Raw genomic sequence first — 24,643 nt, 5'->3', positions numbered from 1 at the left:
GGGTGGGAGTGTTGGAATTCAGCTCCTGCCACCCTCCCCCTCCCATGTCCTCCAGAAATATTCAGTATGCAGTATGGCAAAGCTTTTCAGGGAGTGGTCTGATAAACACACATTTTCCAAGTGGCATCAGCCCAGCTTCTTAATTTTTGTCTTCAAATTTTACTCATCGAGAAACGGGGATTTGCTGCACTAAGTAAAGGCCAAATCAAAACAGTCCTACCTGTGACATTTTGTCATTCTCCTCCTCTCCTTCTTTTGTGTGTTAATTTTTGTCTGTTCAGATTGCAACCTCTTCAGGGCACTGACCAGTCATCTTTCTTGTGCGTAAAGCACCTAACACATGTTAAGTTGTTCTCCTATATCAAATATAATAACCCTCCAGTTTGTCCTGTTCTTACTATTGTTATTTACCCTTTATATCATGGTAGCATTCACAGATGTCAACCAGGTGGAAACGTCATTGTAACAGGCATTGTATGCATTGTAACAGGCATTGTATGCATTGCATATTAAAAACACAACTTTAACTATACTGTCACCACCAGCTCCAGCTTAACAACAGTCCTTGCTCCAAAGAAATTAAAGACTAAAAGACATAGCATGAGAGTGAGACAAACAACGGATGGGGAGCGTAGAGGAGAAGGACAGAGTAACAGAAATAATAAGATGTTTTAGCACAGACTAGCTCTGTGAGCAATTCTTAGTCAATCTGAAGGCGTGATCACAACACACCTCCTGCCTACTTACTATTGTATGGCAGTTTCTTGTGTAATTCAAGCAGAGGTGAGTTGTAAGGAGGGATGTGAAGAAGGATAAAGTGGTGGCTTTATGGATTTTGACTGGGAGTTTATCCCACTTGGAAGAACAGCCTCGGAGAAAGCACAAAGGTTCTTGTGGCAATGTGGACAAGCAGGCAATTCAAGAGTGAAGGCGAGGGCTGACCTCATGATAAGGAAACAGGGCAGACAGGTGGGTGTGACTAAATTGTGAAGGGCTTTGAAGGCTAGAACAAGGCGTTAGTGTCTGATGTGGTGGAAGAGGGGGATTTAGTGGAGGGACTTAAAGGGGGGGTGTGTGTGTGTGTGTGTGTGTGTGTGTGTGTGTGTGTGCGACATAGGCAGACCACCAAGCCAGGAAATGGGTGGTGTAAGGTGGCAGGCATCAAGGCTAGAGAAGACACCGTCATCAAGGCATAAGATTATCACAGCTTGGGCAAGAGTCTTGGCTGTATAGGGAGAGAGGAGAAGTCAGCTCTCATAGACATTGCGTAGAAAAAAGGTGTAAGATCTAGACATGGCCTGGATGTGAGGCCCAAAAGAGAGAGCTGAGTCAGAGATGAAGCTGAGATTATGGGTTTGAGTAACAGAGAAGAGGGTAGGATATGCCTGTGTCATGATACAGGAAGGGGCGGGTCTATAAAAGTAATAAGTGCCTGCTTCTCCCCTTCAGATCATGTAGAGGAGCTGTGAGTGCTTCTGAAAATCAGGCCCCGTTATGTCTCAAATTAGGCATCCAAAAATTGAGGCACCAAAAATCAGTGACTACTCTTGAAAATGTTCTCACTGTCAGAAATGTAGTAGCAGTTTGGTTTAATTGCATTAAATTTAATTTAATCAGACATCATCTGTAACCCCTGGGGACGACAGTATGGGTGTTGTGGGCCAGTGTCACAAAAATAAGATAATAGCCAAAGGTGCAAGTCAGCTGGCCAGAAAAATATGGAATGGAGCCAAGGGTTTAGTTAGCAGAAATAGCTCCCTTTCCCACCTACTGTGCCTGAAAGAGCCTTGAGAGTGAATAACCATCTGAAAATCAAGGCAGAAGGTTACAGCTTTAGCTGGTAATACCCTGTAAAGGGATGGAGTATACAGTATGATAACAGTTGTTCTAGTAATTTAAATCTCTCCCAGATGTCTGTGAGGACTTTGCTAGGTGATTTAGTACAGCAGGATATTGACACCTATTTGGTCACTCTCAGAAAGAACTAGCTTTATTTGTACAGTCAATTTTTATGACATCCGCATATACCTGAACATACAGAAGTATTCCTGGTGTCATAGCTTAATCAATCTGTTAATGTTTTGATCAGAAGTCCCCGTTCACATACCTTGCCAACTACTGTTTGTGTTGAGTATGAATGTTGGAGACATCTGATAAGTCTTCAAATTATTGTCCTGGTAATGTTAAATCATTGTTTTATTGTTGAGATCGGTAGAGGCTTAGATGAGACTATAAGGCTGATTTGAATCAGCTTTGTTCTCTCACTGCTCTTCTTTCAGTAAGATTTGCAGCTGAGTGATCTTTTGTTTTTGTTGGGTTCTATGACTAAGAAGTGAAGTTGTATTAATGAAAAACTTTGGGGACCACCAGTGTACATGTCATGACTCACATCTTTGCCCTAATACTGTCCAACTTAAAATAAATCACATGATTTAGAAGAGCACCAATGGTGATGGATCCACTAGAAATGCTGAGAGAGTGAGTGAAAACATTGAATGCTAGTTCTCGATTGTAATAATCCTAATTCTTAGCATTTACTTAGCAGTTTTCATGTGTAAACATCAAAGTGCTTTACAAAGGTGTGCAGTGTTGTTTATCCCTATTTTAGGGTAGTTATCCTTGTTTTATGCCAGAAGATAGAGAGGTGAAATAACTTGGCCAATGTCACAGAATGTGTCAATGGTGGAGTCAAGAATAGAATTCAGATGTCTTGATACTCAGTCATATTTAAAAAAAAAAATACCTTACTCATGTTTCTAACTATACCCTAAATTATTACAAGGGAAAAGAATCAAAAATCTGGTTTATGCCTTATAGGCCTGTCAGGCTGACATTGATCCCAGGCAAGATAATGGAGCGGCTGATGCAGGATTTGATTAATAAAGAATTAAAGTTGGGTAATATAATTAATGCCCATCAAGATGGGATTATGGAAAATAGATCCTGTCAAACTAACTTGATATCTTTTTTATGAGATTACAAGTTTGGATGATAAAAGTAATAGTGTTGATGTAATATACTTAGACTTCTGTAAGGAGTTTGATTTGGTATTGCATGACATTTTGATTATAAAATTAACATGGCATAACATTAAATGGATTAAAAGCTGGCTAACTGATAGGTCTCAAAATGTAATTGTAAATGGAGAATCATCGTCAAAAGGATGTGTTTCCAGTGTGGTCCCCACAGGGATCAGTTCTTGGCACTTCGCTATTTAACATTTTTATCCATGACCTGGAAGAAAACATAAAATAATCACTGATAAAGTTTTGCAGATGGCACAAAAATTGGGGGAGTGGTAAAGAATGATGAGGACAGGTCACTGATACAGAGCGATCTGGATTGCTTGGTAAGCTCGGCACAAGCAAAAAATATGCGTTTTAATATGGCTAAGTGATGTGTACATCTAGGGACAAAGAATGTAGGCCATACATACATGATGGGGGACTCTATCCTGGGAAGTAGTGACTCTGAAAAAGATTTGAGGGCCGTGGTGGATAATCACTGAACGTGAGCTGCCAATCTGATGCTGTGGCAAATGGGCTAATGAAATCCTTGAATGCATAAACAGGAATCTCGAGTAGGAATAGAGAGGTTATTTTAACTTTGTATTTGGCACTCATGTGACCGCTGGTGGAATACTGTGTCCAGTTCTGGTGTTTACAATTCAAGAAGGGTGTTGATAATTTGGAGAGAGCTCAAAGAAGTGCCATGAGAATGACTAAAAGATTAGAAAACATGCCTTATAGACTCAAAGAGCTCAATCTATTTAGCGTAACAAAGAGAAGGTTAAGGGGTGAATTGATGGCAGGCTGTAAGTACCTACACAGGGAACAAATATTTAATAATAGGCTCTTCAGTCTAGCAGAGAAAGATATAACACGATCCAGTGGCTGGAAGTTGAAGCTAGACAAATTCAGACAAGAAATAAGGTGTAAATTTTTAACTAGTAGAATAATTAACCATTGGAATAATTTAGCAAGGGTCATGGTAGATTGTCCACCACCGACAATTGGTAAATCAAGATTGGATGTTTTTCTAAAAGATCTGCTCTGGGAATTATTTTGGGGAAGTTCTATGGCCTGTGCTACACGGGAGGTCAGACTAGATGATCACAGTGGTCCTTTCTGACCTTACACTCTATGACCCATCTAGAAGTTCATCTAATGCAGCGGTGTTTAAACTTCTTAATACTGAGGATCGTGTCTCTGGATAGAGATCCTCTTGGAGGGTTATCTTCCCTTCTGACTGCCTAAAGCTGTGGCAAATATAGTAGTTAGTTACATGAAATAGTGATGTTACAAAAGGGTTATGGAGACAAGCTGAAAGTAAACCTACTTTAGTGTCATGGGTTGGGCTGTTTGGTTTAAATACACTCTCTCCCCCACCTCTGTTTTGTATCTGTGCTGTTTATTTTCTCTCTTTGTGAATAAACCTTCTCTTACAACCTGCAGCTCTCCCTGCTCTACTCCAGGTTACTTTGCATTCAGTTCTCTCTTCCTGTGTGTCTTGCTGCACCTACAATTGTGTTGTGGCATGTAGGTTTGATTACAGATGAATTTACACCTGAAGAAGCACATGACAAACAAAGATAGGAAGCAGCTATGCAAGTGCTTGGGGTTTTCTGTTTGTGAAAACCCTGAGGCAGCTGTAGGTTGGGCTACAGCTACCAGGCAGCACCACTGATCAAATATTGACAGACTTGGTGAGGGTGCAGTAGGCAGCCAGGTGAGCCACCTGAAAGAGCTCCATCTTCTATCATTGGTTTATGGACAAGGTTGAGCACCAGTGATCTAAAGAATTGTGGCAAAATGTCAACAATTAATTTTGTTGATTTAATTTAGGGCAGCTGCTCATGCCTTTATATCAGCAACAATTCAGAGTCACAGCAGCACCTACAGTATCTGTGTACCACACTAGGCAATGATGGGGAAAGGCCTATGTGAAATATACAGAAAGGTGGGAATAGGATGAAGTAAAAAAATGTAGCAGCCAGAATTGTGGCCATCCTGCATGACTGGCACAGCAAATGGCTTGCTGTGTATTTCTGTCCCAGAAATTTAGTGTTTCTGCTGCTAGTATACAAACTAAACTACAGCTGTAACTATGAGGGTAAGCTGCATTCACTGGAAATAAATAAATGATATTTCTGGTCGCTGACTCACACTAAATCCTTGTGTGTTACACTGTGTGAAAATGTCTTTTCCAGGAGGTGAAATTGACTGTGTTGATAAGGATGGCAACACCCCTCTGCATGTGGCTGCAAGATATGGACATGAGCTTTTGATTAACACCCTAATAACCAGCGGAGCTGATGCTGCCAAGTAGGTTGCTGAAGAAATGCTGTTCCTAATGGTCAAATATTATGGGTAATGCTAGATAATGCTTATTTTTCGGATTCCAGTGTATTCAGGTTAAAATGCATGTGCATAATTATGAATTCAGTAACAAATAGTTTGTATCAGGAAGTCAGTTTGAAATCAGTATAAAATATAAAGCTGCTAATGAACGGCATGTAATTCCCTCAGTTTCTAAAATACATACATTTACGTCCATAAGCTTGTAGTACTAAACTGATTTATTCCTTTATCTAGTATCCATTGGTGCTGGATAAGTATCAGTAGAAATGTTCAAAGACAAAGCAGGATTTAGACAGTAAAATTATTTCAGAACCTAATGCAGCCGTGGTGCCCAGTCTTGGTGTCTTATGGTTTCAGATCTTCAGCTGGCTGAGATGATGAGGCTGATTTTGTTTTGGGGTTTTATTGAGTGAAACTGAGAGATACATTTCGATATGTTGTTCAACTCTTTGTGCTCCAAGGGGTTGAATTTGCTAGGCTGATTTTACTCTGCGTTTTTGTGTGTATGAGAAAAAGACTGCATTAGACTATGTTCATGATTACATATATGTATACATATTGCAGGCCGAATCCTAGGAGGTGCATTGATTTCAGTGAGAGTTGGACGTTTAGCACCTCCTAGCACCTCGCCCTAGAGTAGTGAGGTAACAAAGCACTAAATTTCCAAAATAGTTGGGGGAAGAGTAAAATTAACTCTGAAAGGGAAAGGAGATGGTATTCGGAGTGTAGAGTGCAGCCTGGTGGCCACAGGGTAATGCCAGGGAGGAGACCTGGTTTAGATATCTACTGTGAATCTCTTGTTCCCTGAACAAGCAGGGAACAGATAGATCTAGTTATTTGCCCATCTCTATGAATGAAGCATCATAAAGATTCTTATAAATGTTTTGTAATATTCACCGTACACATCTGAACATGCAATTGAGTATTTCCTGACTAGAACCAACCATAAGTATGTGTGATGCCTAATACTGCCGTAGTTGTTGGGGAACATCCTGCTTTAGGACCCAGGTCAACCTGTTTTCTTTTTAAAGATGTTTGCAGTTTTCTAGGCTTTTCATTTGGAGATTTTGAAATAAGTATTTTTTCACCAGTTTTGCTATCTGCTTCATTAAAACTGCTTCTCGCCAGACAAAAAAGACAGGGTCAGATTTATACCAGCTTGAGCATCTGGTCCTTTGTGTCTAAATATGATTTTTGCTAGCTCTTTCTAATATATAAAGTTTCAGTCCATCTGTTTTCTGAGTTTTAAGGTAACAATGAATAGCAGTGAGATAACTAGCTCTTGCAATCTAAGTTTTCTGCTCAAAATTTCTATTTCACACTTGGGTGACCTGTGCATTGATCAAATAAAATACCTCTGCCAACAGCAGAAATATCTGAAGTGAGAAGTCTGCTTAGATGTAGTAGGCAGATCCAAATGATGGCACTGTTCTGAAAAAGAAATTACCTACCCAGTACTGCCAGAGGGAATGAGCTTTTAATATGTGTTCTATGTAAATAACTTTGGCTTAATTCCTTGAACTGGCATGGAAAAGGAAGAATTTCTACAGTGCTGCTAACAGAAACTGCAGACAACAGGGTCAGCTATTTGATGCAATTGCATTTCAGGGATATGGAAGGTAAATAATGTAGGGAGCAGTTGTGAGCAGCTCTGCACAGTATGGCACTGGCTAGCAGATGTGCAAATTGCATCTTTTGATGGACACCAGCCAAAATATGCACTGGGGTGGAAATCTCTATACAGTGATGGGGAAATGTGGCTTGAGATAACTAGGGGGGAAAGGGAAATTGATGTAAAAATCAGAGATGCATGGAGAATACTATGACTATATAACAAATCCTCTTTGTGATTTAAAGTTAAATAAATACATCCACAGCTTAGAAATGCAACCTGTTTAGACAGACTTGAGCAGCTTGGTGGAGCTTGTGCTATTGCCTTTCAAAGAATAGAGTGTCAGAACATCCTTGGGCAGGTTTACTCTGTGGGAGACCTAGATGCTGGCAGGGCATTGATTAAATTAAATGTGTACAGCACTGTAGATCACTTCTGATTGTGGCCAAGTAGGAAGGTTGACAAATGCAATGTGAAAGGAAAAGAGGAATGGGAATACAGATTTTGCAACAAATCATACATATTTTTTAAAAAACTGCACTCATGTTTGTGTGCATAATAAAAATGTATATGATGTGAGAGAGAAAGAGAGCGCAAACGTCCGCCTGGGTTGTATGCACAGCTACATATTTTGCAGTTTCAGCTCAGTTGCCACCTTTTGTAAATGTAAGCCTTTGTGTTAGAGCTGGATTTTAAACAGCTTATCCTGGTATGAAATAACTTTCACTAAAGCTTCGTAGTTCTCCTCTAAGAATTTTTCTGCCAACAAATCTTTCATGAAAACAAGTTCCTTCAGGTCCATATCTGAAATCCTGTCTAGTGATATGATCATGTTATGTATATCCTTGGGTTGTCTTGAAGAAATTGAGTGATGGCTATGAATCCATCTGGCATCATCCAGGAATTTAGTTAACTGTTTTTAGCTGCATCTGCAAAAGCAAACAGTAGATTCTCATCTCATACACAATATGATTTCAGAAGCTCTACAGTGATATGCACCAAAGGACTTGCCGGCAAGTTAAAAAAGTATGGGCTGGATGAATGGACTATAAGGTGGATAGAAAGCTGGCTAGATCGTCGGGCTCAACGGGTAGTGATCAATGGCTCCATGTCTAGTTGGCAGCCAGTATCAAGCGGATTGCCCCAAGGATCGGTCCTGGGGCGGGTTTTGTTCAATATCTTCATTAATGATCTGGAGGATGGCGTGGACTGTACTCTGAGCAAGTTTGCAGATGACACTAAGCTGGGAGGAGTGGTAGATATGCTGGAGGGTAGGGATAGGATACAGAGGGACCTAGACAAATTAGAGGATTGGCCCAAAAGAAACCTGTTGCGGTTCAACAAGGACAAGCTCAGAGTCCTGCACTTAGGACGGAAGAATCCCATGCACTGTTACAGGCTAGGGACCGAATAGCTAAGCAGCAGTTCTGCCGAAAAGGACCTAGGTGCTACAGTGGACAAGAAGCTGGATATGAATCAACAGTGTGCCCTTGTTGCCAAGAAGGCTAACGTCATTTTGGGCTATATAAGTAGGGGCATTGCCAGCAGATCGAGGGACGTGATCATTCCCCTCTATTCGACATTGGTGAGGCCTCATCTGGAGTACTGTGTCCAGTTTTGGGCCCCACACTACAAGAAGGATGTGGAAAAATTGGAAAGAGTCCAGCGGAGGGCAACAAAAATGATTAGGGGGCTGGAGCACATGACTTATGAGGAGAGGCTGAGGGAATTGGGATTGTTTAGTCTGCAGAAGAGAGGAATGAGGGGGGATTTGATAGCTGCTTTCAACTACCTGAAAGGGGGTTCCAAAGAGGATGGATCTAGACTGTTCTTGGTGGTAGCAGATGACAGAACAAGGAGTAATGGTCTCAAGTTGCAGTGGGGGAGGTTTAGGTTGGATATTAGGAAAAACGTTTTCACCAGGAGGGTGGTGAAGCACTGGAATGGGTTACCTAGGGAGGTGGTGGAATCTCCTTCCTTAGAGGTTTTTAAGGTAAGGCTTGACAAAGCCCTGGCTGGGATGATTTAGTTGGAAATTGGTCCTGCTTTGAGCAGGGGGGTGGACTAGATGACCTCCTGAGGTCCCTTCCAACCCTGATATTCTATGACTGTCTATGTCGTAGTATTGGTAAAGCAATGTAAGCATAAATGACACTTGGCAAAAACTTGCCAAAATACAAGAGTCAAGAGTCTCAAAACCAGGAGCCTAAACTTAGGCTTCTAAATCCATATTTAGCCACCTGCCTGATTTTGAAAGGTACAGAGCACTCCATATTGATGTCAGTGGGAGCTGTTAAGGGTTCAGTATGTTTGAAAAATCAAGCAAATGTCTGATATGGATGTAGGACCCTAACTTTTTAGGTTTCTGTTTTAGGGTTTTGCCAAGGTGTCTACTTTGAGGAGCCTACAGTCTAACTGAAAAAGGATTCATGGGATAATGATTTGAAAACAAAAATGCCTGGAGATACTGCTCATGAGGATATAGGCAGGGTTGGGGAAAGTAGAGGGTTTAAGTATGGATAAGATGAAGTAGGATGTTTGGCACACAGGACTTGGGAGGCAGTTACAAGTGTAATGGCAGCCTGACAGAAGGCAAGAAGCTGCAAGTGGCAGGAGACAAAGAGAGCAGTTAGCTGAAGAAGCCATATAGTGTGGGGAAAAAAAGGAGAAATGTATGGGCTGGGGCAGAACCTCAAAGATGAGGATGAGGACCTGGAACTTGATGTAGATGGAAAGGGCAATTGTGAGACATGAGTGAGGAAAGGGGTGTGGTGGTCAGAGCACAGGGAGATGGCCTTACAATGGCATTTTGGATGGACTGAAGTATGGAAAAAGGAGACACCCAGAAGCCAAAGACGAGGGGGAGATGCAATAATCTAGGTGAGAGCTAAATAAGACTTACACTGGCATGTTAGCAATAGGGATGCAGAAGAAAGATGGATTTTAGAGACAATACAGGGATTCTTTCAGCATTTACTTTTTCACCTCATGTGATAGAATATTTGTGTTGCAACTGACAGTCACAGTAGAAATTGAATCTAAACAAAATCCATTCTCTTAGCTTCTTCTCTCTTAGGTTCTCATCTCGTTTTTAAAACCACTAGCCTTGCTGTCAGATTGTAATCAAAATCGGATGCTAACATTATACTTTAACAAACAAACTAAACCCCAGAGAGAGATTATAGAAAGTACAAATAAAATTAATGATGCAAGAAAGAGCCACCTACAGAAGTATAGACACAATATTTTTTAAGAGGGGAATTTTCATCATCTGTGTTGAATGTAACCCAGTCTTTTGGTAACTAATCAAACTGTTCTGCCTAACAGGTGTGGTATCCACAACATGTTCCCCTTACATTTAGCAGCACTAAACGCTCACTCGGACTGCTGCAGGAAGTTGTTGTCATCAGGTAAGTGAATCCAGCTGCGACTGTGGAGCTTAATTAATATCATGAACATGCTGCTTATGGCCTCTGTTTTATTCAGTGTTGTGAATTGTTCAAATGAAAGACTTCCTGTGCTGCTTCATGTGATTGTGTGGCTTGGCATACGGCAGTGTGCGTGGCTTTCCTAACTGCATGCTGATAATTACTAGCATCCTGTATCGTTCATGCCTGAAGCCCTTAAAATGCTTTTTTTCCCCTGGCAGTCACAGAGAGTTTATTTTAATTCACAGGGAAGGGGAGGAAAGGGAAAATCCTTGCCCAAGCTGTAAAAATGTGAGATACGGTAGGTTCTTCTGAAACAAACAACTGTAGGCCCTGATTCAGGGGAAAGTACCCTTACTGAGGACAACACTTGAGCAAATGCTTACATTCCGTTGAAGTTCATGGGACTAAAACACATGCTTTCCTGAATCAGGGCTATAGTAAAGAAAATGAGGTAGCTAAAGTTCTCAGAAGGGGGCGGGGGGCAAGTGTTAGTTTGCTGATACTGCTCTTTCAAAGTAATAAGGTGCCAACTCCTGACTTCCTTATGCAGGCAGAAGTTCCACTGAGTTCAAAGATGGAGAGCAGTTCATATATTTTCCAGAAAAATGTATCACTTCTTATCATGTGAAACCTCCCACAACCACTCTCAGCCATAAGGTTGAGTCCCCTGGGATGTTTAGGGGAAAAATAGCGTGAAAAATGTAACTTGCATATCCAATTACAGCAAACCCTGATGTGCTCTGTCCCGGGCTATTAGGTCAGCGGGGAAGCAGGCTGCTTAGGCATCCCAGGGTTAATTCCGTAAGAATCTGCGGTGGGTTTTACATCTACAGCCTTGTGCATCTTTAAAAACATCTGTTGCACATTCCTGGAAGCATCTTTCCAGAATCTAAAAACAACAAATAAATAAAATTCAACTCCCTGCATGCTAGGGCTCACTCTGTGCCTCTCCTCATTTCATTATTTTTTTGTGTCTGCATAGCCTACTATCACAATTCTCTCGATAAGAATCTGCCTCATAAATGCCTGTCACATGATTTAATAGTTATGTAGCCCAAGGCTGAATGTGGAAATAGATTCTTTTTGACTTCACAGTTCTTTTTATAGAGCCACCAAGCTTGAGCAGCCACTGTCCGTTTCCATGACAACCACTTGCTGACTAGAGTTGCTTGCGTTCTGTTTTTTCTAACTAACTGTTTTTTCTGTCTCTGCAATGTTTCTTGTGGTTTAACTAGGACAAAAGTATAGCATAGTGTCCTTGTTTAGTAATGAGCACGTGCTGTCTGCAGGCTTTGAAATAGACACCCCAGATAATTTTGGAAGAACGTGCCTCCACGCTGCTGCTGCAGGAGGGTGAGTAGTTACAATTGTAGCTGTTACGCTAGTTGTAATTTAATTGTGGAGTCGGTGTAACTCAAGCCAGCTGTACCATCTGCAAAGGAATTCGTTCTAATTAAAGAGGAGCAAAACAATTCGATGTAAAATCTTTCTCTCTCCAGGCCGTGTCCCGCCAGCATTTGGTAAACTGAGGCTCAAATTAGGGCTACTTGTATTGTGAGTAAGAGTGGTAGGACCTGGCCTTTTATTACAGAAGGCTAGTTTGTGATTTGAAACATACACCTCTGGAAGGGAGTAACAATCCCCGTCTTCTGCCTATATACAGACTGCTTAGACTTTGGGTCCCGGTACCAGGAGCAAGAGAGGTTACACACTCACTCGCTTCTCCCTGATGGCCTGGGTTGGACTCTTGGATCCATGCCTCTCACGCACTGGCCAGTACTGACACGTCAGCACAGGAGGTGGGGTTGTAGTTTAAGGCTGACATGGGCCAGCAGTAAATGACCATCCCTTGAAGGTGGATGCAGGGAAGGAAAAGCGGCTCCCTGAGATGCTCCTGGTGGGATGCAGCGAGGCACTGCCCCCTTGTTGTGTCCTTGCATCAAAATCTAGTTATAAAAGAAGATTTGTAAGGCATTTTTTCTAGGTTTCAGTCAGAGAAAGATTATTTTAAGCCTCTGAAGCCCATTGAAAGTAACCAAAATACAGAATCAAAAGGTTTTCATCCTCTGATGATGCAATTCAGATGGGCAATGGGATCCTAGGAGTGAAAATGAATGAAAATTAAATTACGTCAGTTTCATTTGTAGCCCTCCTGCCTAGTTCCTTTCAAGATTTCCTGTTAATTCCCAGTAGATTTGTTTGAAATTAACACAGAAAAAGCACAAAACACTTGGCAAGCTATTGTTTTCTGGCTCTTCTGTTGAGGACTTGATGGCTCAGAAGATTGCTAGATGGAGCTTCTAGAATCCATCCTAGATTGGCAGTGGTTGTATTGACCAGATATGGTAACTACCTGGTGACTATGTGGTAGCCTTTGTAAGAATGAGTTGTCAGCTCACTTCTTAGTGGACCATTGTCCACTTCACACAAGTCATCACCATCACAAGTACATAATGAAAGTGTTTCAAACACTGGACAGAATTGTTCTTGTTAAGCATTTATTTCATACGGTTAACAGAAGATGTATAGTAGTTGGGTGGACTAAATTACCATGATAGAGCACTCTTCAGAAAGTACCTCTCCTTAAAGCTGGACTCAAAATAATACCCCAGGTGTCTGAAAGAAAGGGACTGAAATAAGAGGCAAAAATTGGGTACGTTGTGGGGAGCATTTTGTAGATATTTTATACACTGGCAATTTTAGATTGGGGTGAACACCAGTTTTGTTCCATCCGCTTCTTTTAGACTGGAACTGGAGCTGTACATGAAACACATATTTTCCTCTTGATGCTTGCCTGTAACTCCCATTAACATTAATGGGAGTTATATTGGCATTGAGACAAGACTACCTTCCAAAGGATCTCTTTTTTTCTGTTTCGTAGTAGAAATGATTTATTGCCCCTCTGAATGACAAAGGAGTCTTGGAAGATTATTGTGCTTCATTACATGATTTTCTGGTTTGGTATTGTACATTTATTTACTTGAATTACAAAGACATTAAAATGCAGCTATTTTATTTTCCATTAAGAATCACTTCAGTTTAAACAATAACAACACATAGTTGTATCATGTTGAATTCATGCAGCGGGGATAAAAAGTATGAATAATCCTATTTGAATGCAGTAAAGCTCTTAAGGATGTGCTTAACTTTAAGCTTGTTCTTAAGTCTCATTGAAGAAAATGGGATTTAAGTAGGTGCTTAAAGTTAAATTTATGCTAAATGTTTTGCAGAAAAAAGTGGACTTCAGCATATGCATAAAAAATTAATCATGTCCTTAAGTGCTTTCCTGAATTGGGGTCTAAATCTCCTCCTCATTATTAGCCCAGCATTTTGTAAGCTTGCTTCAAACTTCAAAATTGTTCTTGGAAAAATTCTCAGCTCAGCATAGGAAGCATTAGCAGCACAACTCCCTTTGGAAATTTTTGACTGCCTTCTCTCACCTTGAATCCAGGATATATTTATTACTTTCTATTTATATTATTGATTTGTTTTTACTAGGGCTGTTGATTAATCACAGTTAACTCACGCGTTTAACTAAAAAAATTAATTCTGATTAATCGCACTGTTAAATAATAGAATACCACTTGAAATTTATTAAATATTTTGGATGTTTTTCTACATTTTCAAATGTATTGATTTCTATTACAACACAGAATACAAAGTGTATGGTGCTCACTTCATATTATTTTTTATTACAAATATTTGCACTGTAAAAATGATAAACAAAAGAAATAGTATTTTTCAATTCACCTCATACAAGTACTGTAGTGCAATCTCTTTATCGTGAAAGTGTAACTTTTTTTTTGGTTACATAACTGTTTTGTTTTTGAGTACAATGTAAAACTTTAGAGCAGGGTCAGCAACCTTCGGCATGCGACCCACCAGGGTAATCCACTGGCAGGCCGTGAGACATTTTGTTTACGTTGACCATCTGCAGGCACGGCCCCCTACAGCTCCCAGTGGCCATGGTTTGCCATTCCTGGCCAGTGGGAGCTGCGAGAAGTGACAGGCCACAGGAACGTTTACAGGAGATAATGCTGCCTGCTTCTTATTTACAATGTAACCTGAAAGTGAGAACAGGCGTTCGCATGGCACTTTTGTAGCCGACGTTGGAAGGTATTTACGTGCCAGATATGCTAAACATTCGTATGCCCCTTCATGCGTTGGCCACCATTCCAGAGGACATGCTTCTATGCTGATTATGCTTGTTAAAAAAATAATGTGTTAATTAAATTTATGGCTGAACTCCTTGGGGGACAATTGTATGTCTCCTGCTTTGTTTTACCCGCATTCTGCCATATATTTCATGTTATAGCAATGTCAGATGATGACCCAGCACGTGTTTGTTTTAAGAACACTTTTACAACAGATTTGACAAAATGCAAAGAAGGTATCAATGTGAGATATCTAAAAATAGCTACAGCACTCGACCCAAGGTTTAAGAATCTGAATTTCCGTCCAAAATCTGAGAAGGATGAAGTGTGGAGCTTTGTTTCAGAAGTCTTAAAAGAGCAACACTTGGATGTGGAAACTGCAGAACCTGAAACACCAAAAAAAGAAAATCAACTTTCTGCTGGTGGCATCTGACTCAGATGATGAAAATGAACATGCGTCGGTCCGCACTGCTTTGGTTTGTTATCAAGCAGAACCTGTCATCAGCATGGATGCATATCCTCTGGACTGGTGGTTGAACCATGAAGAGACATATGAATCTTTAGCGCATCTGGCACGTAAATATCTTGCGATGCCAGATACAACAATACCACACGAATGCCTGTTCTGACTTACAGGTGATATTGTAAACAAGAAATGGGCAGCATTATCTTCTGCAGATTGTAATCAAACTTGTTTGTCTGAGCGATAGGCTGACGTACGACTGATGGACTTGTAGGTTGTAAAGTTTTACATTGTATTATTTTTGAATGCAGTTATTTTTTGTACATAATTCTACATTTGTAAGTTCAACTTTCATGATAGAGATTGCACCACAGTATTAGGTGAAATGAAAAATACTATTTCTTTTGTTTTTTTACAGTGAAAATATTTGTAATAAAAAATAAATATAAAGTGAGCACTGTACACTTTGTATTCTGTGTTGTAATTGAAATCAATATATTTGAAAACGTAGAAAACATCCAAAAATATTTAAATAAATGGTATTCTATTATTGTTTAACAGTGTGATTAATTGCGATTAATTTTTTAATTGCTTGACAGCCCTAGTTTTTAACTTGTCTGGAATAGCATTCCAAGCTTATCAAGTAATAAAGGTGTGATCTTTACAAGTTTTCTTTTTCTCGGTTCTTTTGTTCGGGCTTGAATTGCAGTTTATGCCCAGTTTCTGCACTGCAAATAGTGAAATAACACTTTTTTTTTTGGTACTGACCAAGATGAAAACTTTTGTTTTGCTCATGCTTTGTTTTCTTTCCTTGTCTTTTCAGTAACGTTGAATGTGTAAAACTCTTGCAGAGCAGTGGAGCAGATTTTAATAAAAAGGACAAATGTGGGAGGTATGTAAATTGTGAAGCTTTTTCAGATATATCTCAAAGAAAGAAAGAGAAAGAAAAAGCCCTCAATCTGGAAATCATATGTTCCGCTTAAAAAGGTAAACCGTAAAAGGAGGTAGGAAATCACCATTCCCAATAGGATACTGCGCTTGAAGTTAAATGCCAAAAAGGCAGGTGCAGACTACATTAAATACATGAAAGCCAAGCCCATGCTCTTGAGTCTTTCTTGTTTAAAAATATCAGTGGTTTAATTTTATTCCTCATTGCTCTTCGCATTGCTTGGATCCTTTTGCTTTTGTGCCCAAGATAGCACCTGCACGTCACTGTGGGGAGAACTATTGCTCATCAGCCTGCTTTCTAGACTTTCTCAAAGTAAAATAATGCCGGTATTGTTATGACAGAAATGGATGTGCTGATTCAACTTCCTGAGTGCCCCGGATGTACGTTACACATTCAGCCAAACAGTTTTCACCCAGGCCACGGATTTAAAAAATAAGAGCCTACTCCATCTTTAAGCTCTGATCCTGGAAATGCATATGCATGTGCTTAACTTCACACACTGTTAGTAGTCCCATTAACTTTAGTGGCTACTCATGGTGTGTAAAGTTAACCATGTGCATAAGACTTTGCAAGATTGAGGCCTTAGGCACCTAAACAAATTTTCAAAATGGCTGAGCTGTCAGCGGCTCCCAATCTAGTCAATGGGAACAGCTGAATTGGTCTGCCATTTTGAAAATCTAGTGAATTTTTCAAGAGCCTAAATTATTTTTGTGTTATTGAAAGGGTAAAAAGGGGACCAGATCTAATCACTATGCACCTTTGAGGGCAACAGCTTAAAATATCCCATCACAAATCTCCTCCTCCCTCTTGAACAATTTTCCATCCTTCCCATTAAAATTTCTCTTCTCCCAACCCCCTCCTCCCCATTTTAAAATCGGAAAACAGATGAGCCTTGTAATGAACCCAGACATTAGTCAGATTTGGGCTATTTTGGACCACAGGTGGGAAGAAATTTCAAATCTGTGTTCACAGAATTCCCAGTCAAAAGCCCCCTGTCATGCTAGCCAGCAGGGCACCAGGTCAAACACCTTTGCTTTTCTCAATGGTGGCAGTGCAGCAAAGCTAATACCGAAATGAGTTAGGGGTCTCACTTTAGGTCCCCACTTTTGAACATCTTGGTCCCAATATGTGTGATTTACTTGCTTTTGAACTGCCATATGAGTAATAGCAAAGTTCAGTTTAAAGAGCTGGATAGGAAGGAAAGTGTAATCCAAAAAATACTACATAAATGTACTGTAACCAAATTAAAATAGAAAAAAATGAGTCTTGCAGTATTTTTAAATGGGTACTCTTTAAGGACCATTTGTGCTGTTTATCCCACAAAGGACATTGTAAAAGCCTTAGCAAACTAAATATACAAGATTATAATTTTTAGGAAGTTTTGCTCTTGTTTGTAATGACGACATAAACTAATCTAACATTAAAAGGCTCTAATGTGTTACAGGCATTATTGGCATTTCATCCTTAAGGTGCAATAAAGGGCTTTCTGATTTGTTTTTAAACCATATGCACTAAAGAGACACAGTGAGGTATGTCACCTTTCAGCAACAGCTTTGAAATAAAAACAAAGCTGTTCTTTATCCCGTGTAAATGAAACAGGTACAAAACTGAGAGAGCTAGTAAGAAAATGAAGCACTCTTTGGTTATTTGCATTTCACAACTTCCCCAAAAAATAAGTGAAACAAAAAAACTTTTTTTTTTTTTTTTTGGAAAGAAGAATTTTAATTGGTAGAGGTTTTTCGTGTCTTTGAGTGGTAGAAGCAGCCTCTGAAAATTTCATACCCAGCAGGGTACTCCTGCCTTCCCGCAATGAATGTGCTTTCTGAATGATACTCATGCTTCTGAGTTGGGGATGCCAAATCTCTGACTCTGTGAACTATACTGCACAATGAATCCTTTCTTGGATGTTGGAATCTGTCAGTGTGACAGGGTGGATAGGTCATCGCACAGCTATGTCACACCCCACCGCAGTCATTGCCCATAGGCTCTGACTGAGCTAGGCAACATCATGATGTTTTGAGGATTAAATACAGGCTGATGTTTCATTGTGTCACCCTGAGTTGAGGCAACAGGCTGCAGCTGAGCCTGCTGACTTAAAAAGGGGCTGAGCTACTTTCATGGGAGGGAGAGACAGGGCACAAACCAGGCAGAGAGCTCTGGAAACATAAGAACTGGCCTGTTGGTGGTGTTTTGTTTGGTTTTATATTGTTTGTTTGGAGTTTAGACCAGGGGTGGGCAAACTTTTTGGCCTGAGGGCCACATTGGGGTGTGAAACTGTATGGAGGGCTGGGTAGGGAAGGCTGTGCCACCCCAAACAGTCTGGCCCCTGCCCCCTATCCGACCCCTCCAACCTCCCGCCCCCTGACTGCCCCCCTCAGAAACCTCCACCCATCCAACCCTTCCCCTCGCTCCTTGTCCCCTGACTGCCCCTAACTGCTCCCCGGGACCCCACCCGCTGTCTAACTCCCCCATCTCCTGGCCCACCCCAGAACCTCTGTCCTATCCAACTGCCCCCTGATTGCCCCCCCCCCGCGAACCTCCGCCCCATCCAACCGCCCCCTGCTCCCTGTCCCCTGACTGCCCCCCGGGACCTCCTGCCCCTTATCCAACCCCCCGGCCCCATGGCTGCAGGAGAGGGGGAGCAGTGGGAGAGGGGCCCGGGGCTAGCCTACCGGGCCAGGAACTCAGGGGCCGGGCAGTACCATCCCACGGCCCGGATGTGGCCCGCGGGCCGTAGTTTGCCCACCGCTGGTTTAGACCATTAAACTTCATTAAGTGAATGTGGCCAGAGACTAATTTGTGTTTTTTGGTTGAACAAGAAGCTGTAAATAAACCCCAAAACCTGAGTTTTTTCGGGGGGAGGGGAACGAGGAGCATGGGGGGTTGTTTTGTTTTACCTGAGGCCTCTCTAGGAATGGAGCAATTGGGACTCATTAGTATAATCCAGGTCATGTTTTAGATAGTGTCTGAAGTAATAAATTGCTATTTGTTTTGCAGGACACCTTTGCACTATGCAGCTGCGAATTGTCATTTCCATTGTATCGAGACACTGGTGACCACAGGGGCAAATATTAATGAAACGGATGACTGGGGACGTACTGCTTTGCACTATGCTGCTGCTTCTGACATGGACAGAAAGTAAAAAAGCCTATTTGTATTCCTTGTTTTTACTGTGTTTCTAACTCATTGTCATTTATATTCTTTTCATGCCACAATCTCATTTAAACAAACAAAAATAAACCCACTAGCAAAGGTAATCCTCCTCCTCATAGACACACCCATTATTGAAATAGCTTTGATTATAAGCAGAGTCATGTATATTGCAGTTACGTAGCTGCACAATTTACCTTTTTATTCAAGTTGCCACATAAATCCCCCAAATGCTGCCCACCTTCCCCTACTGAACGACTTCCCTTCCCACTTTGCCTTCCTGTTTCCTTATTCCTTATACATGAATGTCACCCTCAGATCCATAGAGTTTGAAACTAATCCTACTCCTTCCTATTCTTTGAGAGGGGAACAAAGGGATTTAGGACTGGAAGGGGTCTCCTGGGTCATTGAGTCCAGTCCTAAATTACAGGCAGTCCTGTCATGTAATCCCAATCATGAATTCATCATACTCTATTTCAAGACGAGTAAGGTTGTCTGACCCACTACTCCTGTTGCTTACAGTCAGCACAGACTGTTGAATCTTGGAGACTGTAGAAGGAGCTGGCAGTTAGAAAACACTGAGCAAATTTGATGTGGAAGGCACTGAGACACAGCACATGTGGATGCATCTTCTTCTCTCCCCTCCACGCCCAGTCATTTTTCACAGAAAAAACACATTTCAAACTTAGTTCCAACTGGAGCATTGGATTTGAACATCAAGGGGAGTGTTCTTGTCTTCTTATATTGTCCTTTTAGTAGCCACTGTATCACTTAGATGAGTGAGTAAGATTCAAGAACTCCTGGCTGATCTGCCTTTAGTATGCTGTGGAACGATACTATGCTTTTGTGGCCTTACCCTGAATTTATGCCTGATGATTATTTCATATTCATTGCCCTCTCTTTTTTTCCTAGAGCTTGAGACTTGCTAGGAGAGGCCAGGTTGTATAGGCTAAGGGTGGAGAGGGCCATTATTTTCTACCTGGACAGAATTAAGTCATTTTGTAAGTCATCATGGCTGATTTCCAACATATGGAAAAAAGTTCCAGAGGTCAGGCTATTTAGGTCCAAAGACCATTGAAGATGATTCTTCTTTGTATCCAGCCTGGTAATGAGCAGGCAGGAATCCCAGTTCAGGAAGGACTAAAAGTTTGTTCTACCAGAGATTCAGCTGTCTTGACTTCTTATTAGTAGAATGTATCCATTCCTACACTGAGAATTCACAGAGGCATTTTAATGAAATAGATAGGCCACTTACCAGTAAATGGAGATTTTTGAATGTATTGTCTCTGCAGATCAGCAGGGACTCTCCCTCCACCCCTCTTCTTGAGGCTTATTAATAGATTTAATTGAGATCATCTGAATGTGGTTAGTAGATACAGCCTTTAACTGTGACTGGTCAATGCATGTGCCATCCTCTAACACTTTTACAGCATTGAATGGTTCATTTACTTCTGAGGCATGACACATGAGTAATAGTCAGGGAACATCCTGTGTGAATTAATGGTGCATATTCTGCATATCTCAGATATCTATGATGTCTGCAATCCTACTGGACATCAGACAGAATTGGGATCGTTATTGGGATACAGAATGTCAAATCTGGATGTAGAGGATGGGACACTGAATGTTTTGAAGAGATTCACCATTCTGTACTGCTCAAAATTCAGTCTGGAATGTTGTGTTGGATAGAGACTAAAATTAGTTATGGGCAAATTAGTTTGGCAAAAAATCCAAGTAGACTAAACTGTGTTTTTAGTCAAATATTTGTGAAGGTTCACAGCAGTTCAGAAACTTTCTTCTTTCTTTCTTGGCTCTTGATTTCTACAGTTCTGAGGGTCAAATAATGTCTGTCTACAAAATTTAACCCACTACCAGCCATTCCCGCCAGACTGATCTCCTTCATGTAACATTGCCAGAGACACTCCACTTTCCAGTAGGCTCAAAAGTTTGAACATTTATTCAGCTCTTTACATGTCTAAAGAGTCTTGTTGGAGTGTCATAAGAGTGTTGCCTAGAACCTTAGCAGAGTGTGGGAACTGTCAGCAACACATGGAGAGCAGAGTCAAGTCAGGCCAATTTAGTGGTTAAAATTTCACAGGGTTCTATCCCTTGGTCAACAGGGAAGTACAGCAAGTTACCATGGGTAGAGGATGGAGATAACGATTGGGAACATAGGGTTGCAAAGAAGAGTCTTTGAGGGCAAGGGGCAGGTGTGGGCAGGGCCGGTGCTACCATTAAGGCAAACTAGGCGGTTGCCTAGGGCGCCAAGATTTGGGGGCTCCAAAAAGCGGTGCCACCAATTTTTTTTTTTACAGTGTTCCTACAACCCTCCCCGAGCGCGCGGTCGCCGCTCCACTTCTCCCGCCTCCCAGGCTTGCAGCGCCAATCAGCTGTTTGGTGCCGCAAGCCTAGGAGGGAAGGAGAATTAGAGTGGGGGGCGGCGTGCTCGGGGAGGAGGTGGAGCAGAGGTGAGCTGGGGTGGGGAGCTGCCGCACGGCTCTGGGGGGGGGGGGAGCTGCTGTGGTGGGGGGCCCCCGGGGGGGGGGGGGGAGGGGCCCGGGGGGGGGGGGGGGGCCGGAGAGGGGAGGGGGGGGGGGGAGCTGCCGCAGGGCTGGGAGGGGGCGCAAGGTGGAAGTTTCGCCTAGGGTGCGAAACATCCTTGCACCGGCCCTGGGAGTGGGGAAACAGAAAGTTCCAGAAAGTGATGAACAAACTGGTTCTGATAGAAATCAAAACTTTTTGATTACTTTTGAAGTTGACATACAGAATGAAGAGCTGGCATATTTTAGGTGTGTTCAGTGTCTGGGAATGTGATTAGCCCCATATGCTAGGCCCTTTATTTAACCTTACTAATGCCTAGAAGTGGTCACTTGATTAGAGGAGAGAGTGGGGGTGGTAAATTACACCAAAATCACTGATCTGACATTTTGAAAATGAGTTGCATTTTTCTGTCCCTTATGTTAAGAAGAAAGAATATTTTAGGTAACTCCCACGAAAATGCCGAAGAACTGGAAAGAGCCAATGAGATGAAGGAAAAAGACGCTGCATTGTAAGTTTGGTGTCAATACAGCAGTTAGAATCCATTTTTAGAGAATGCCTCTGCTTCTTTGGGCTGCAGTTTACACTCCTGTCTTGTTCACTCATTGCTCTGCTACAAACGATGCCTGATATTATTGGGAGCTAACCTGAGTAAAATGCTCGTTGATCTATTAATGTATTTTCCAATTCTGTTTCCATGCTTGTTGCTTTTCCTAGCTACATGTTTATTGCATTGGTACTCTGATAATTCTTTAATATCACACACTATTTTATTTAAATGCGATACACTAGGGTTGTATGTTGCAAGGAAAATATAACCCGGTGTCCTCCACAAGTATTACTGTGTTCAAATCTGATGTTTTTGTGCTGTGTTATTGTTTAAAATGTTACTGTTGTTGGTAATAGTTTTACATTAGTTTGACTACATGTTGTGACATATGGAAGAGAGTGACTTTGAAATCTTTTTCCAGAGGGGTAAAAAATTAAACTCTGATAGATGACCCAGGGAGTACCCAGAACATATTTGATTCAGATAGAGAAATTATCACTATCAAAAGAATTAAAAATATATGTATTTGGGATAATAGCTTAGTTGCCATTGAGCTCAGAGTCAGGCAGCTATTGGATTAGTTTAGATACCTGTGATTTTGATCAGTGAATTTTGAACTGTATCAATAATGACATTAAGTATCAGAGGGGTAGTCGTGTTAGTCTGGATCTGTAAAAAGCAACAGAGAGTCCTGTGGCACCTTTAAGACTAACAGATGTGATGACATTGTCACTTGTCTTAGTTCTAGGTAAGCTATTTACCCCATGATAAAGTTAAACATAATTTTCTTGTTGGCTCTTTGTTGTAGAAATGTATCTTAAAAACTAGAGCGGCAGTACTGGCTGCGTTGAACTTCAGATCTGTTACTATCTCTGACGGGCGTTGCTGAGGTGCAGCCTGGAACTGGGGTACTGTTGAGCCCTCTGTGGCACCAGCCTGGGCTCCCCCTCTCACCGTGATGCTGTGACAAGCTGCAGACCTCTCCTGGTCCTGCACTCACACAAACATTTACAGGCAGGGACACACCAAACTGAGTTACATGAATGCTTTTTCCAGCCACTCACGAACCAACAAATAGAGAGGCTCCATCCAGTTCCCTCGCAGCTCCCCAGCCTAGGACCCCAGAACTGTACCACCCTGCCCTGGTCAAAAGCCTGAGCAGGGTAAGTTTATTACCCAGTCCGTTCCTCCCTCAATGTGGAGAGGACATACAGAGGTTTTTGTAAACTGAGCTAAGATTTTTTTCATGCACTTCACTCAAACCACATGGTTTTTAGGTAAAATATAAAACAGATTTATTAGATACAGAAAGATTTTAAGTGATTATAAGTAATAAGTGTACAGATCAAAGTAGATTACCTAAGAAACAAAACAAAATCTCAATCTAAGTCCTATAAACTAGACGGGATTTGAATCAAGCAGTGTCTCACCCTTATGGTACAAACAGTTCACCAGTCTTCCATACACAGGCTGGGATTCCTCCTTTCCCACCTGAGACCACCTCCCCAGTTCAGTCTTTGTTCCTAAGGTATTTCCAGGTGTTGAGTTGGGGGGAGGGGGGAGTGAGGACAAGTGATGATGTCACTTCCCCCTTTTATAGCTTCTTCCATGTGGAGGGAACTTCATTGTTCCAAGCAGAGTCTCCAGCACAGTTTGTAGAAAAGTACAAGTACAAGATGGAGTCCAGTATCACATGATCTAGTCACATGCCCTTGCATGCTTTGAAGAGTCATAGCAGACATTATCCATATACTGACTAAAGTGTCCACAGGAAAGCCCATCAGGTGGAGATAAGGTTCTTCTATGACCTATTGTGTTTCTTAATGGGCCATCACCTTGAATGGTTCATCCACAATGTACTGGCTACACTGGATGTAAACTACCTTGTGGGTGTTATCCAGGAGCAAACACATTTGAAATACTGGTACATAGTCAATATTCATAACTTTAGATACAAAAATGATACATGCATACAAATAGGGTAATCATATTCAGCAAATCATAACTTTTCCATTGATACCTTACATGACATACTTCATATAAGACATACCATAATCATATAATCATGGTATATATAGGGGTGTCACGGTGTTGCTTTGGGATACAGAGTGTCACAGTATCAAACAAGCTACTCCAAGACCAGCAGATATTGCTGCACAGAAGATTAAGGCAGGAAAACTCTTGTGTGGTACAAGATTCTGTAAGTATCAAAGGGGTAGCCGTGTTAGTCTGGATCTGTAAAAGCAGCCAAGAGTCCTGTGGCACCTTATAGACTAACAGACGTATTGGAGCATGATCTTCCGTGGGTGAATACGATTCTGTAAGGAATATAACATTTAATAGCCAGCCTTTTAGAAAAGAGGCTTTAGTATTGCTCATAGTTGCAATGGAGATGATTCTGTTAAATGGTATGATCTGTAATTTAAATGTGTAAAT

The 24,643-nt window shown here is 41.4% G+C and overlaps 1 protein-coding gene across 7 annotated transcripts in view; it reads left to right on the top strand.

Moving 5' to 3' along the window:
* The window catches only part of ANKRD44 (ankyrin repeat domain 44), a 208,912-nt gene that overhangs the window by 130,547 nt on the left and 53,722 nt on the right, over window positions 1-24,643 (top strand). For 4 of the 7 annotated variants that reach the window (XM_024195304.3, XM_024195301.3, XM_024195303.3 and 1 more), the window contains exons 10-15: window positions 5,210-5,324; window positions 10,300-10,382; window positions 11,639-11,756; window positions 15,844-15,912; window positions 18,967-19,107; window positions 22,085-22,168. In XM_024195304.3, coding sequence (XP_024051072.1) covers window positions 5,210-5,324; window positions 10,300-10,382; window positions 11,639-11,756; window positions 15,844-15,912; window positions 18,967-19,107; window positions 22,085-22,168 — 610 coding nt within the window. The remainder of the gene's footprint in view (window positions 1-5,209; window positions 5,325-10,299; window positions 10,383-11,638; window positions 11,757-15,843; window positions 15,913-18,966; window positions 19,108-22,084; window positions 22,169-24,643) is intronic. The other 3 variants (XM_024195305.3, XM_029910557.1, XM_024195302.3) reach the window with 1 other exon arrangement.

This window comes from Terrapene carolina, unplaced genomic scaffold, assembly GCF_002925995.2.
Source record: "Terrapene carolina triunguis isolate 2854851 unplaced genomic scaffold, T_m_triunguis-2.0 Scaffold62, whole genome shotgun sequence".
In the NCBI taxonomy this organism is placed as follows: Eukaryota; Metazoa; Chordata; order Testudines; family Emydidae; genus Terrapene; species Terrapene triunguis.
Note: the sequence above shows the minus strand (reverse complement) of the source record. Positions and strands in the feature narration are given on the sequence as shown.